The sequence below is a fragment of the Bufo gargarizans genome, chromosome 4, assembly GCF_014858855.1.
Source record: "Bufo gargarizans isolate SCDJY-AF-19 chromosome 4, ASM1485885v1, whole genome shotgun sequence".
In the NCBI taxonomy this organism is placed as follows: domain Eukaryota; kingdom Metazoa; phylum Chordata; class Amphibia; order Anura; family Bufonidae; genus Bufo; species Bufo gargarizans.
Window position 1 is genome coordinate 482,905,275 of NC_058083.1, and position 16,295 is coordinate 482,921,569.

The window sequence follows — 16,295 nt, forward strand, 5'->3', positions numbered from 1 at the left end:
AGGGCTGCCAGGCAGCAGGGGGCAGACCCCCCTCCCCAGTTTGAATATCGTTGGTGGCACAGTGTGCGCCCCCCATCGGGCCCCCCCTTCCTCCCTCTAATGTTAGAAATCGTTGGTGGCACAGTGTGCCCCCACCATCGCCCCCCCTCCCTCCCTCTATTGTAATAAATCGTTGGTGGCACAGTGTGCCAACCACCATCGGCCCCCCCTCCCTCTATAGCAGTAACAACATTGGTGGCAGTGTGCGGCCTCCCATTCCCCCCCATCATTGGTGGCAGCGGAGTTCCGATCGGAGTCCCAGTTTAATCGCTGGGGCTCCGATCGGTAACCATGGCAACCAGGAAGCTACTGCAGCCCTGGTTGCCATGGTTACTTAGCAATAGTACAACAGTATAAGATTCATACTTACCTGCTTGCTGCTGCGATGTCTGTGATCGGCCGGGAGCTCCTCCTACTGGTAAGTGACAGTTCTTTAGCAATGCGCCGCACAGACCTTTCACTTACCAGTAGGAGGAGCTCCCGGCCGTTCACAGACATCGCAGCAGCAAGCAGGTAAGTATGAATCTTCTACTGTTGTACTATTGCTAAGTAACCATGGCAACCAGGACTGCAGTAGCGTCCTGGTTGCCATGGTTACCGATCGGAGCCCCAGCGATTAAACTGGGACTCCGATCGGAACTCCGCTGCCACCAATGATGGGGGGGGGGAATGGGAGGCCGCACACTGCCACCAATGTTGTTACTGCTATAGAGGGAGGGGGGCCGATGGTGGTTGGCACACTGTGCCACCAACGATTTAATACAATAGAGGGAGGGAGGGGGGGGCGATGGTGGTTGGCACACTGTGCCACCAACGATTTATTACAATAGAGGGAGGGAGGGGGGGGCGATGGTGGGCGCACACTGTGCCACCAACGATTTCTAACATTAGAGGGAGGAAGGGGGGGCCCGATGGGGGGCGCACACTGTGCCACCAACGATATTCAAACTGGGGAGGGGGGGGGGTCTGCCCCCTGCTGCCTGGCAGCCCTGATCTCTTACAGGGGAATATGATAGTACAATTAACCCCTTTAGGTGCCGCACCTGAAGGGGTTAATTGTGCTATCATATCCCCCTGTAAGAGATCGGGTGCTGCCAGGCAGCAGGGGGCAGTCTTGTACAAAGTTTGCAGTGTATTCTAACTAGAAGCGTCCCCATCACCATGGGAACGCCTCTGTGTTAGAATATACTGTCGGATCTGAGGTTCACGAAGTAGCTCATATCCGACAGTATATTCTAACATAGAGGCGTTCCCATGGTGATGGGGACGCTTCAAGTTAAAATATACCATCGGATTGGAGAAAACTCCAATCCGATGGTATAAAAGAACTCCAGACTTTACATTGAAAGTCAATGAGGACGGATCCGTTTGAAATGGCACCATATTGTGTCAACATCAAACGGATCCGTCCCCATTGACTTGCATTGTAATTCAGGACGGATCCGTTTGGCTCCACACGGCCAGGCAGACACCAAAACGACTTTTTTTTCATGTCCGTGGATCCTCCAAAAATCAAGGAAGACCCACGGACGAAAAAACGGTCACGGATCACGGACCCACGGACCCCGTTTTTGCGGACCGTGGAAAAAAACTGTCGTGTGCATGAGGCCTAAGGGTACTTTCACACTTGCAGCAGGACGGATCCAACAGGCTGTTCACCCTGTTGGATCCGTCCTTCTGCTATTTCGCCGTGCCGCCGCTCCGTTCCCATTGACTATAAAGGGGACGGGGGCAGAGCTCCGGCGCAGCACGGCGAAAGGCCGCCGGACTAAAAGTCCTGCATGTCCAACTTTTTAGTCCGGCGGCCTCTGATTGCGAACTGCCGTACTGCGCCGGAGCTCCACCCCGTCCCCATTACAGTCAATGGGGACAGAGCGGCGGTCCGGCGGCACGGCGAAATAGCGGAAGGACGGATCCAACAGGGTGAACAGCCTGTCGGATCCGTCCTGCCGCAAGTGTGAAAGTAGCCTTAGTATATAGAGGTATTCAATATACCCATGCCAATTTCAGTGGTTAACTAACCACACACTATCTAACCCGAATAATCTATATAAAATAGAGCACCTGCTGGTGTCAATATCAGATGATTTAGGTGACATTAATCCCCCAGTTGCCGCTAGCAACCACTAGTAGCTACTAGGTAATTTGACCTTACTGTTTTCTGATCATTTTAAACACATTTTTTTTTTTCTTCCCTACACTTTAGTTTTAATAATAATTAAATAAAGATATATTTTTATTACAATACTTTATTAGGTAGAGACTTCTAAAGGGATTTTTTCTGGTCTCTTGACTGTTTAGTGTACTGATTTAGTAGTCACCCCAATCATTTAAAATTATGGCCATCATATTAGATCAGAAGGGGACTGACTCTCGGCACCCCAGTCAACCAGTTGTGTGAAGAGACGGCGGCGCTCCAGCGAGACGTTCTTCCCCAGCTCTGTACTTTTAGTAGTGGCTGTGCTTGATATTACAGCTTAGTCCCATTTACTTGAATAGGACGAAGCTGTAAGAACAGTACAGAGCTGAGCCTGAAGGGGCATGGCTCTGATCAGAGGGGGTACCACCAGTCGGACCCCCACTGATCTACGGATACGCCATCCAAGAACTGGGAATCCCATTTACAAACATTAGTTGCCGCTTGAAGGGGTCGTTCGGGTATTTAATATTGAAGAGCTATCCTTCAGGGGTTCACCAAGCACAGCACCGTACCGACCATTAAACAGTGGTGGCTCAGTATTGCAGCCCAGCCCTATGTACTCAAATAGGACTGAGCTGTGCCTAAGGCCACTTTTACATCTGCATTTTTTTTTTTTTTTTTTTTTTTTACAGTTTTATTGACAGAAATGGAAGTACAACAGTATCATACTGTTTTGTTGCCAAATGCAATGTATATATGGAGGTTCCAATACATGGTCTTAATACAGAAAACAGTGTAACCAATAATACAGTAAGTGTCTTAGTCGCATCTCTAGCCATCCATTGCAATGCCACCCACCCCCATGACATCATTTAAAGCGTAGCAACGTTGATGTATAGCAATGTCCTGGTATATTGCTTGTCGCAGTCTCGATGTTGAATACATGGCTTGTGCTGCCCCACACCACAATCCCCAAACTTTATCGAAATCTAATTTCTGTGGGGTTTTTTTTGCGATGTTTGTATACCAATACCATGTATGGTAGGATCTGATTTATTTGCAATTTCCACATGGTCAAGTTCGGTGTATTGGGGCTGTACCATCTCAGTGCTACACATTTATGTGCCATAAACAGGGATTCCCTTAGGAATATCGTTGTATAGTGATCCCAGTTATCATCATTCAGTATTCCTAGCGGGCAGACCTCAGGAGTGCACGGCACCCGAGCCCATAGTAATGAGAAAGATCAATCACCTCCTTCCAGAAGGCGGCTATCGGGTTTCAGCACCAGATCATGTGCCAGAAGCCCGCCTCATGTTCCCCACACCTCGGACATGCTGTAGATGGCGCTCTACCCATTCTGTACACCCTAATTGGAGTTAAATATGACTGATAGATGATATAAAGTTGGATTATTTTGTTATTTATTGCGGGTAATACTCGTAGATGATAGGACTTTTCCTGGATCCAGATTTTAAGTATCAGGCTACACAGAGCAGCGCCCAGAGATGTCCCAGCACTTACTATTAATCCTGGGCGCCGCTCCGTTCGCCTGCTGTGGCCCCCATTACGGTCTCCTGCTCCGTATGCTAATTACTATCGGAGCAATGGGGAGGAGACATCAGCTTCTCTTCTGGGCGTTCCTTCTCCCTGCGCTGCGCTGCGATTGGACAGCGCTACAGATAGGGAGAAGGAACGCCCAAAAGAGAAGCTGATGTCTCCTCCCCATTGCTCCGATAGTAATTAGCATACGGAGCAGGAGACAGTAATGGGGGCCACAGCAGGCGAACGGAGCGGCCCCCAGGAATAATAGTAAGTGCTGGGACATCTCTGGGCGCTACTCTCTGTAGCCTGATACTTAAAATATGGATCCAGGAAAAGTCCTATCATTGGTAGCGCAGTGCGCCCGCCCCTCCTCCACCCATTTCTCCGTTCATTGGTGGCAGTGGCAGCACAGGGGGGAGGGAGAGACTGCCTACTTCTCCCCTGTGCTGCCGCGAGAACATAAGCGCGCTGACAGCAGTGCGCTCATATTCAGAGATACTAGACTGCGCAGAAGCACAGCCCAGTATCGAAAAAATGGAAATCCCAGTAGCGTATCGATACCGGGACAAAAGTATCAATTGGGTATCGAAATTTCAATACCCGCAACAACCCTAGTTCCTTGTAATGAACAGGCCTGCCACATCATTGTGGCGATCCAACAAGGGATCCCATGCAAAGTATTTTAGCGTGTGGGTGTGCTGCGGCAAAGGTGGCTTCAAGGTGTAAAATCTGCATGGAGCCAGGGGGAGGGTTATAAACGCTCAGTAAAACATAACGTACATTGTCAATAAGAGCGTATTAATAGCCTTCCGTATCGATAGCTAGTTCTTTCACCTCCCATCTTATCCGTTTATGTATTAATAGAGACACCCCCTTGAGGAAGAGGAATGGTAGGAGTGTGCGCACCATTGTACCCAAGGCTTCTTCAGAACCAGAGGTGTAATAGGTGTGAGATGTGTCTCTTGAAGACACAGTATGTGCGGGCTGGAGTTTGTAATTAAAGAGCGCACCATTGATCGTTTTTGTGGAGTCCCTAATCCCCTAACATTCCATGAAATCCTGGGCGTGAATAGGTTGTCAGGAGCTAGACATATCGCGATGGCGGTGATACTGAGCATGTGTGTATTAACATTCAAAACTAGATCCATAAACTGTGAATCTTAACAATATCAGGACCTGAACAGATTGCAATAGTTGCGATAAGGTATAGCAAATTTGTTTGAGCAACCTTGAACATGGAAACCCTAGAAAACTAGAAATACCAACTGTGCTCCTTGACTGTAAAGTATTTGCTGAGTAAATGTTGAGTCTGGTGGAGCTCCTTTCAATACCAGACTCTAGGCCAGTGAAACCGGGATGCCTCCATCATTGGTGATGGTTTGACAGAGGCATGCAGGCACTACTTTAATACCTCTAGTTAAGCATAAAGATATGGTTGAGGTGGCCCCTAGTCAGTAGCTAAAACATGTAACAGAATGAACAGGGAGCCGTATTTGATTATATTTAAAACATTCCAACTTAGCCTAGCCAGTCCGATGGCGCCAACTGGTGACCAGTCCTTAGAGGGGTTCAAGGATTCCATCGTCTTGGTGATCTTCGCATTAAGGCTAGCCATTCAGCAACTTCTCCGGGAGCGGTAAAGAAAACCGCTTTATCTCCGTCTACCACTCTTAATTTTGCAGGATATCCCATGGAGTAGGGTATGTTGGCCTCTCTCAGCCGCCGATGTTTTACATCCATAACGGTGGCACGTTGTCTTTGCAGCTCCATGCAAAAGTTTGGTAAGATGGAAACTCTGGAATTATCATATTTGATTTCTTGTCGTCATCTGGCTAAAGCCAATTTCCTATCTCTATCTTTGCAATTAAGAAATCTCAGGCTACTTTCACACTTGCGTTTGGGGTTCCGCTTGTGAGATCCGTTTGAAGGCTCTCACAAGCGGCCCCGAACGCATCCGCCCAGCCCTAATGCATTCTGAGTGGATGCGGATCCGTTCAGAATGCATCAGTTTGGCTCTGTTCCGCCTCCATTCCGCTCTGGAGGTGGACACCCGAACGCAGCTTGCAGCGTTTTGGTGTCCGCCTGGCCGTGCAGAGCCAAACGGATCCGTCCTGACTTACAATGCAAGTCAATGGGGACGGATCCGTTTGACACTGACACAATATGGTGCAAATTGTGAGCTCTTTCAACTGCAAATGCCAAAGAGAAGTTTGCAACCGGGAAAAGTTCTTTAATCCACTTCTCTATAAACTCATCTGGAGTACGACCCTCTGCTCTTTCAGGCAAGCTTATATTATTTCTCCGGAGTCTATTTTCCAAGTCATCCGCTTTCTGTTTCCAGAGTTCTGCTTTGGTGTTAAGCTCGGATATGGATCTGGGAACAGTTGCTGTCGCATCTTCAATGCGCAATATATGTTCTTCAGCATGTTGGACAAATTATGCATGTCTTGACGCAGGAGGCCTAGATCAATCTTAACTTCATCCAGTTTCCCTGCAAGACGTCTTGCAGGCCGTAATAGCCTCTAGGACTTGTGCTGTTAGTGTTACTTGCTTAAGGGTGGGTTCATCCTGAGCATCTTCAGGAGATTTTGCGGGGACTACAGAGTCTGAGGCAGTGCTAGCCCTTGTGTGCAGATTTCGCTGCGGTAGAGGAGACTGCGACGCCTCCTCTGGTTGTCTTGCAAATTCTTTCAGTTTGTCTGCTGCACTTTGTGCCTTTTGTGGCCCCATTATGATATTGATTTGAGAGCAAGTATATCTGATGCAAATCTATTGTGAGCACTTATGGAGCCCAATTGGCTTCTTTGCGGCTATGGGGCCCACCAGAGGAGCGTGCAGAGGCTGTGCTGAGGTTTTCCTGCACCCCTGTATTAAGGATATAGTCCCAGCAGGGGGTTAGAGGGTTCTTTTGGGGAGGTTGCACTGTCCACTTTATGTGTAGACCGGATACTCTGTTGCACCTGTCTGCTGCGCTGCACAAAACTCCCTCCTCTCTCCTGGTGCTGCCGGGGAGCTGGTAAAAAATGGCCGACTGGCAGGAAAGTCAGCGGGGACTCGCAGCGCCTACTGCTTCCAATCTTCCCCATTTTTTGGTCCTCTCAGCCCGCTCCATCTCCCTCCGGCTCCTCTCTCTGTGCCTCTCACCTCTTCACAGCCGCAGCTGCGTTGTACACCTCCACCCCTTAGCACCACTCCTGGCGCTCGTGCCGTTGGTCGCTCTGCTCACTTCAGCTCACACTTCAGGGTAAGTCGGATATGTGCCGGCTTCCTGATGATGTCGGGGTTCCTCCAAGAATTCTGTTATGCTGGTGCTGGCTGGTAGTAGTCAGGATTTGCCCTGTAGTTCTGCGCCGACCGCGGAGCTCAGCTCACACACATCCAGCCATGTCCGCTGCTGGCCACCACCAACATCTGCATTTTTAAATCCTCCAGGCTGTTCCGGCAAAGGAACAGCCTGCCAGATTTCACAGCATCTGGCATAGCCAGATAGGACTGCACACCGCCAGTTCCCCATTAACTACAATGGGATCCGGATGGTTTTCGGCATGAGTTTTGGGTTTCCGCCAGACAAAAAACAATATACAACATTGTCCTAACATATCCCTCTTAGAAGCAGTTCAGTTAATAGAAGAGTAAGGCACAAGAAATACGATCTCCCCATCAGTAGTACACTGCTACAGTTATGGCACCTGTATTTTGTGGTGAGGGGAAAGTGCCACCATGTCAGCCTCCTTCTCTCTACATTGAAAGACTGCTATGGAGGTGTAGAAACCTGGGGAATCAAATTTATTTGTACCTAAACTCCTCATTACATGATGATTCCCACAAGTTAAAAAATAAATAAATAAATAAAAACAGCTGTAAAAGCATTTCCATTATATACAAGTATACGTCGGGGGTATCAAACAGATGTTCACCAACTGCGTTGCAACAAATCTGACTATGGCTAAACGTGGAAGTGAAGTCCAAGGGATTCCTTGGTATTCAACCTTTAACCCCTGTACAGGGATCTTGCTTTCACTGCACGGTACCCCTAGGTGGCAAACACAAGAGTGATCTCCTTTTGAAACAGCTGATGTGACATAGGCTGGTGATGCCAGGAAAGTGGCAAGAGATCTGAGTCAGATAAATAAAGATCAGTGCTGGCAGAGTTCAGGCAATACAGTTTACAGGTAAAAATTCAGGGCAGGCAGTAGACAAGGACATGTAAACAGGACAAGTTGGAAGAAGCTGAGAGAGAGAACAGCCTGTCAGGGAAGTGGAACACTAAGAAGCTTATTGCTCAGGCCCAAGGTAAAGACGAAGAATCTAAAATAGCCTTGGAAAAACAGGATAGGTTGAGGAAGAAGAATATCGGCAAGCACTGGGCTCTCAAAGATATCTGTTACCAGCAGAACTTTGGCTCCACGAAACCAATATTAAAATCAAAGTATTTGAACAAATCTACTTCGGATCTATGATCCAAAGGTCGATTTGCTCAAGTCTACCCGGGATCCCCAGCTGTTTGATCTCCACTAGCCTTCTCTCAGCTAACCAAGCACATCGGCTATAATTGATATTACAGCTCAGTCCCATTCACTTCAATTAGGGCTGAGCTGCACCTAGGTCTTGTGACCGATGAAGATGACATCACTGGCCTAAGCTAAACTACAAGGAGGCCATGGTGCTACTGCAAGCGCCGGTAACTTCTCAAACAGCTAATCTTCAGAGGTCCTGGGTGTCGGACACCCACTACATACTGGTGACGTATCCAGAGTATAGGTCATCAGTACAAAAGTCTTGGAAAAATAAAGGGTTACTGAGTTTTTGTTAAACTTTTGATGTCACAGAGACCTATCAAAAGTTTAGATTGGTGGGGGTTTGAATGCTGAGACCCCCACCAAACGCTAGAATGAGGAAAGAGAAGCGCACACACATTGCGCTCCCTCTCCTTGCTGCAGGAGATTAAATTCAGATGGGCTTGTAGACTTCTATTGAGCGCAATATGTCCATGCTTCGCTGTCTTGGTTCTAGCAATCGGTGAGGATCTCAGTGCTCAGACCGATCAAAACTTTTTATATGTCAAAAACTTTGTGACCCTGTAAACCTAATATTTATTGAAACTTTTTAAAAAAAATGTTGGCTACTTTTTTTGAAAAAATTTCATTAGTACTATGCAATTAAAAATGACAACATTTTTTCCGACTCATTTTTTAAAGGGTCAGTGGACAGCTCAGGGGGCGTTTCCACTCTCTGCCTATTATAGCTCAGGGGGCGTGTCTCAGCTCTTCCTATCACGGTTCAGGAGGCAGTTGAAGGATGAAACTAAGCATGTGCGGCTTTCGCAGTGAGCAGGTCAAAGAAAGGCATCGGGCTTACCTTCTCTGCCATCGAGTTCCCGCCACTGCATCACGGGGACCCAATGGAGATGTGGAGGGCACCCTTACCCTCCACATGCCGCGGTCAGCTTTGACCGCGGCATACAAGGGGTTAATACGCCAGCATCAGTGTTTTCACCGATGCCGGCGTATGTAGAAGGGGCCTGGCTGTCAGTGCCCGATCAGCCCGCGGTACATGTACGGCGGGGGTCCTTGAGGGGTTAAATAAGTGTTTATGACCTCTTAGTAGTTTAGAGAGAAGGTTTATTAGATGACCGGCACAAAGTGAAATTACCAGTCAAACCGTTAGAAAAACAGTTAACCCTTTGTGACAGAATGGCTCAATATTTTTAATAAAGGCCAATTAAAAATATGATTTTGAGCCAACAATTAGTAAAATGCAATCATAAACAAACATTGCCTCCGAAGGTGTACATAGCCTTTAAAGCCATAATTTCACCCAGACAGCCCCCTGATGTTAGCATCAGAGCAGTTTAGCACAGGGCAAAGGCAGGGGGGCTTCCTGGGTGAAAATGGAGGTATGTCCGGGTTCAGCTCCGAATCTGGACAATCCCATTAATGATCCAGCACAGCATTCATGCAGCACTTTGCTGTATCAGTGAGAGAGCTGTGCGTCTGCCAACAGATGAAGATGATAAGGATTGGGATGCAGCAGAGGATAGGTCAGCATCTTTTCCAGGATAACCCTTTTAAATTCTAATGTCAAGCATCTCACAACGTGCATGGATTACTTATATTCTCTTATTTAATCACATTTATTAAACGGGTTGTCCAGGCTTTTACTATTGATGACCTATCCTCAGGATAGGTCATCAATATCAGATCGGAAGGGGTCAGACACCCGGCATAGCTCATCGATAGTAAAAGCTTGGACAACCCCTTTAAGACTTAAAGGGTTTCTGTCATGAGAAATAACGTTATGTAGCTGACTGACATTAGCGATGTGCTGATGTCAGCAGTACATAGCGGTATGATGTATAACTCCCTGCCTGCCGCCGTTCTCTTAAAATAAAGACTTTTAAAATATGCTAATGAGGCTTTAGTTGCTATTAGGGTGTTGCTTCAGCACCTAGAGGCTCGGTCTACGCAGCCTTTGGCACGCCCAGATCCAGTTGATTGACTTTCGAGTTCTCCTCAGTGCCCCATAAATCCCGCGCCTGTGCTATCCCGTTTAGTATTTAGCGCAGGCAGTGAAGGACGCGCTCCTGCTGCCGGCTTCCTCACTGCGCCTGTGCCGAAGGAAGTCAGCAGCAGGAGCGCGTCCTTCACTCACTGCGCCTGCGCCGAATGCTAAAAGGGACCGCACAGGATTTACAGGACACTGAGGAGAAATTCAATCAACTGGACCTGGGCGTGCCAAAGGGTGCGTAGACCGAGCCTCTAGGTGCTGAAGCAACGCCCTAATAGCAACTAAAGCCTCAGTAGCATATTTTAAAAGTCTTTATTTTAAGAGAACGGCGGCAGGCAGGGCGTTATACATCATACTGTTATGTACTGCTGACATTAGCACATCGCTACATAACGTTATTTATCATGACAGAAACCCTGTAATAAAGCCATACACTGGCGGTGGATATGCCGCAGTTATGTAGTGGTTCCGGCCTCTCCATAACTTTGGTGTCTTACACCTTACTGTCTTACATTTAGACCATTTTCTACACCTAAAAGAGGTAAATAAGATGCCGCCACACCCACTTTTTTAGACCTGGCATGAGCAGAGAGAAGTCCAGGATTACGGCGCAAAGGACCTACCGTATTTTTCACCCTATAAGACGCAAAGTGGGGGGGGAATAGCAGTGCATCTTATGGGGCGAATGCTCGACCGTCGGGTGTATCGGCAGAGAGGGAGGAGGGGCTGGGGGCCGGCATCTGGTTCTGTAATGGCAGCGGGGCCCGGCGCAGTCCCTGTATTCTACTACACCGGGCCCTGCTCACTGTAGTATAATCATATCTAACTTGTGGGTATTGTTAAACTATTCAAATCATCTGAAATCCAGCGCTGTACTACTTACTACTAACTTCGTAGCAGTCAGGAGGCCGGGGCGGGCGGCAGCGTAACTAACTACGTCATGCGCCTGCTCCACCCACTTTATGAATGAAGCAGGCGGCGCAGGTGCGTGATGTAGTGAGTCACGCTGCCAGTGCCCGCCCCGGCCTCCTGACTGCTACGAAGTTAGTAGTAAGTAGTACAGCGCTGGATTTCAGATGATTCGAATACCTACAAGTTAGACATGATTATTCTACAGTGAGCGGGGCCCGGTGTAGTAGAATACAGGGACTGCACAGGGCCACGCTGCCATTACAGAACCAGATGCCGGCCCTCATTCACTACACAGGGACACTGTTATGGGGGATCTGTGGATGACACATTAGATAAGATCCCCCCATAACAGCGCCCTCCACCGATGCCCCCATAACAGCGCCCTCCACCGATGCCCCCATAACAGCGCCATCCACAGATGCCCCCATAACAGCGCCATCCACAGATGCCCCCATAATAGTGCCATCCACAGACCACCATCAGTTTAAAACCCACAAAAAGCACACCTTTTGGTTCAAAATATTTATTTTCTTATTTTCCTCCTCAAAAACCTAGGTGCGTTTTATGGGCCGGTGCGTCTTATAGGGCGAAAAATACGGTATGTGTCGCAATCTGCGCCAGAAATACACGTAAGGGCTCTTTCACACTTGCGTTGTCCGGATCCGTCGTGTACTCCATTTGCCGGAATTACACGCCGGATCCGGAAAAACGCAAGTGAACTGAAAGCATTTGAAGACGGATCCGTCTTCAAAATGCGTTCAGGACGCCAGGACGCTATTAAAGTCCTGGTTGCCATAGTAGTAGTGGGGAGCGGTATACTTACAGTCCGCGCGGCTCCCGGGGCGCTCCAGAATGACGTCACTCTGGAGCGCCCCGGGAGCCGCACGGACGGTAAGTATGCTGCTCCCCCGCTCCCCGCTACACTTTACCATGGCTGCCAGGACTTTAGCGTCCTGGCAGCCATGGTAACCATTGAGAAAAAGCTAAACGTCGGATCCGACGATGCGCCGAAACGACGTTTAGCTTAGGGCCGGATTAATGCCTTTCAATGGGGCAAAAAGCAAAGCATGCTGCGGTATTTTCTCCGGCCAAAAAACGTTCCGGTCCGGAACTGAAGACATCCTGATGCATCCTGAACGGATTTCTCTCCATTCAGAATGCATTGGGATAAAACTGATCAGGATTCTTCCGGCATAGAGACCCGACGACGGAACTCTATGCCGGAAGAAAAGAACGCAAGTGTGAAAGAGCCCTAATATAGGCGTATTTCTGTTTAATAAATTACCCCCCAGGGCTCCAGATGGCGACCAAAATGGTCGCCAATGCGACTTAGAATTTAAAAATGGCGACAAGACTTTTTAGTCTTGTTGCCATTTGCGACTAGACCCGCCGCAGTTCTGCAGTTGAATACAGCGGCGGGGCACAGGAGATGATAGTTCTCTGCCCCGCCACTGATGTTCTTATCAGCAGCGCAGTCGAGAAGGAGTCTCTCCCTCCCCCCTGTGCTGCCCCCACGCATCACGGAATTCTGGAGATGCGGAATGGAACACCGGAAGCACTACGGAGTGCTTCCGTGGTGTTTCTTTCCGTTGTTCCGCAAATAAATATGACATGTCATATTTTTTTCCGGTGCAGACAGACCACGGACCCATTCAAGTTGGAACCTGCACTTATCTGACATGATGGAATAACCTATCAATATACCACCAATCTCTGCTATGAGCCAACCCCTTTAAGGTGATTCTGTCACCGTATCCATGAGATGCTGCTGCCCCTCAATGACGGGTACGTCCATACGTGGTATAAACGTGGCGAATTCTCATCAGCATTTACAGCACCTGCCAAGTGAATGAGATTTCACACACTGTGACTAGTGTGCAGCGAATCGAGCTTCGGACCCCAGATCTGAAGTCGCTTCGTTCAAAACTTGGTTTGAATGCTGTACAGAGATTCAGCGAGGGCAATTAGTTATCGCGAGACTTTGGTGAACAACTTCGGGATTTGATTTTTCAATTTTAAAACAGGGATCCGAAGTTGGCTTCAGTACCGAGGTACCAGCCGCTACCGAAGCAGACTTCGGATTCCTGCTTTAAAATGGTTTTAATGAAAAATCAAACCCCGAAGTTGTTCACCGAAGTTTCGCATGGATCAGCAAAAATGCTTCCCTTACGATAATACAACCGTCAGAATCCGCTATGAACTAATCCAGTTGTAAGGTGGCCGTGACGGATCCGGCACTAAAACCATTGTAAGTCAATGGGTGACGGATCCGTTTTCTTTTGTGTCCAAGAAAACGGATCCGGCACCATTGACCTGCATTGTGTGTCATGCTGGATCTGTCTTGCTCCACATCCCATGGTGGACAGAAAAACGCTGCTTGCTTCGGTTTTCTGTCCGGTATGGGAACGCAACCAATGACAATGAATGGGGACAAACCTGAAGCGTTTTCCTCCGGTATCGAGATCCTATGACGGATCTCAATACCGGAAAGGGAAACGCAGATGTGAAAGTAGCCTTAGGCTCTTGGCTCTAAAGCTTGATTCGCTCAACACTAACTGTGACGAAAACCTGCAGTGTAAGGCTACATGCACACGACCGAATGTGCTTTGCAGTCCGCAAAAAAAATATAAAAAAAAGGGTGACATCCGTATGCGGATCCATTGCCTAAAGCGCCCTGCTCTGCGGGTTCTCAGTCACAGCAGAATCTTGGGGTTTTACCGGCAGATTTCAGCCTTTGCAATGCACGGGGGGAGAGCAGCAGACCACCTCCTGTGATCCATTTTGGGTGGTCTCAAGCGTACCTCTTCTAGAATTACAGTCCCTACTTTTGACCCCTGTCCATCTTTGCTCCTTTAATGTCCCTCTTTTTGATCTTTCACATAATGACCCTCTTAGACTATCCAATGGATCTCAGCCAGATCTACTGAGGAACATCCGCAGCTGTAGACATCTGCCCAGGAGGTGCCACACTTAGCACAGGGCGCTGATATCAGTGCATCCCTGATGCCATAGAGCCCACAAATCCCAATATCCAGGGGCAGACTCACTTCATTGGCTTTGTCCATCAGAAGATGTTCCCTTATTGACATACTGCCCCCCCGCGGGTATAAGTGATTGCACCCTGCTCCCCCCGCCACTCAGTGGTCCCTCCCGGTACCTTGATGATGCCCAGCATCTTGTCGTGCAGGGCTCTGAACTGGTCAGGCGGCAGCTCCGGGTACAGCTCTCTCTTGAGCAGCTCCTCCGTTATCTCCACGTTGCCATAGTATCTACTCTGCGCGATGCCGTTCAGCAGTCCGCTAAGAGCTTTACTGCTCTCCGGGTCAGCCATGACAGCGGCACGGGCACGTGACCGGCTGAAGCCAAGTCACGTGACTCGAAGCTTAGGGATGGCGGAAGCGCGACAGGAACAGCTGTGCGGCCATATGTTGGTTGGCAAATGGTTAGGTCTTGCGCTAGCGCAGATTGTGGAGTCAGTTGAATAGCTGAGGAACCTAACATTGACAACTGCACCAGTGTATTATACTCCAAGCTGTTTATAGACATTAATGGAGCAAATCCCTGCCAAGTATGATCTTCTGACAGAGGAACAGTGTGGGCATAGTCAAAGGCAATGTGATGTGGTGGCCAGAGCCAACCTTAAAAAAACACAGCCCCTTTAAAATGTACCAGCGGTGGTGCCAGTCCAGTAGGCTCAGCCTTTTGCTAGGAGAGAGCGCAGAGAAGAAACAAAGGTGGCGTGAGCTCTGACTGGGGTGTTACTGGCTCAGCCAGCCTCCGGTATGACGAGAGATGACATGGCACGCTCATCACCCACTCAGAGGGCAAACAGAGAAGCATCACATAAGCACAGGAAAGGTGCATTTCTCCCATAGTGGAGAGGAAGCCACATGGTGTGCACCTAAACCCCTGCTGGGGATAAGCACTGGAAGAGGCCTGCTGCAGCAGATGAGTGTAGAAAAGGACCAGAAGAGGCCTGCTGCAGCAGATGAGTGTAGATAAGGACCAGAAGAGGCCTGCTGCAGCAGATGAGTGTAGATAAGGACCAGAAGAGGCCTGCTGCAGCAGATGAGTGTAGATAAGGACCAGAAGAGGCCTGCTGCAGCAGATGAGTGTAGATAAGGACCAGAAGAGGCCTGCTGCAGCAGATGAGTGTAGATAAGGACCAGAAGAGGCCTGCTGCAGCAGATGAGTGTAGATAAGGACCAGAAGAGGCCTGCTGCATCAGATGAGTGTAGATAAGGACCAGAAGAGGCCTGCTGCAGCAGATGAGTGTAGATAAGGACCAGAAGAGGCCTGCTGCAGCAGATGAGTGTAGATAAGGACCAGAAGAGGCCTGCTTTAGCAGATGAGTGTAGATAAGGACCAGAAAAGGCCTGCTGCAGCAGATGAGTGTAGATAAGGACCAGAAGAGGCCTGCTGCAGCAGATGAGTGTAGATAAGGACCAGAAGATGCCTGCTGCAGCAGATGACTGTAGATAAGGACCAGAAGAGGCCTGCTGCAGCAGATGAGTGTAGATAAGGACCAGAAGAGGCCTGCTGCAGCAGATGAGTGTAGATAAGGACCAGAAGAGGCCTGCTGCAGCAGATGAGTGTAGATAAGGACCAGAAAAGGCCTGCTGCAGCAGATGAGTGTAGATAAGGACCAGAAGAGGCCTGCTGCAGCAGATGACTGTAGATAAGGACCAGAAGAGGCCTGCTGCAGCAGATGAGTGCAGATAAGGACCAGAAGAGGCCTACTGCAGCAGATGAGTGTAGAGTGTGCCTGAGGGGAAGTCTCCCTCCTGCAGCGGAAAGCCTGCAGAAAGTTTTGGTGGCTGGAGAAGTGGCAGACTCCCTCCAACAAGAGTGTGTAAGAAGTGACACAGTAGCACCAAGAGTGGTTCATGTAGAGGTCTAAGCTGACATATGCAGCTGGGGACAAATAGAAGAGTTGGTTGCAGTGGCAGTGACCAGAGTGTGTGGGAGGAGGACTGTTGTCCCAAGCAGAGCAGGCCCATTGCAGACACAGCTAATGTGGAGTATGGGAGGGAGCGGGAATCTACTTCACTGCCAAAGTGTCGGCTGAGAGAACTGGCTCTATTTGGGTAACGAGGCAGCTGGGAAGTATAAGGTGTGTCACCGTGTCTGAAGAAGAGCCTTTAAGAGAATG

At 48.9% G+C, this 16,295-nt stretch overlaps 1 protein-coding gene across 1 annotated transcript in view; it reads right to left on the bottom strand.

Annotated features, from left to right (window-relative positions):
* COMMD1 (copper metabolism domain containing 1) overlaps positions 1-14,502 on the bottom strand; it is a 104,429-nt gene extending 89,927 nt beyond the window's left edge. Inside the window, exon 1 of the mRNA XM_044291779.1 lies at positions 14,301-14,502. Within this exon, the coding sequence (XP_044147714.1) occupies positions 14,301-14,474 (174 nt within the window). The 5' untranslated portion in view covers positions 14,475-14,502. The remainder of the gene's footprint in view (positions 1-14,300) is intronic.
* Between the last annotated feature and the right edge of the window lie 1,793 nt (positions 14,503-16,295).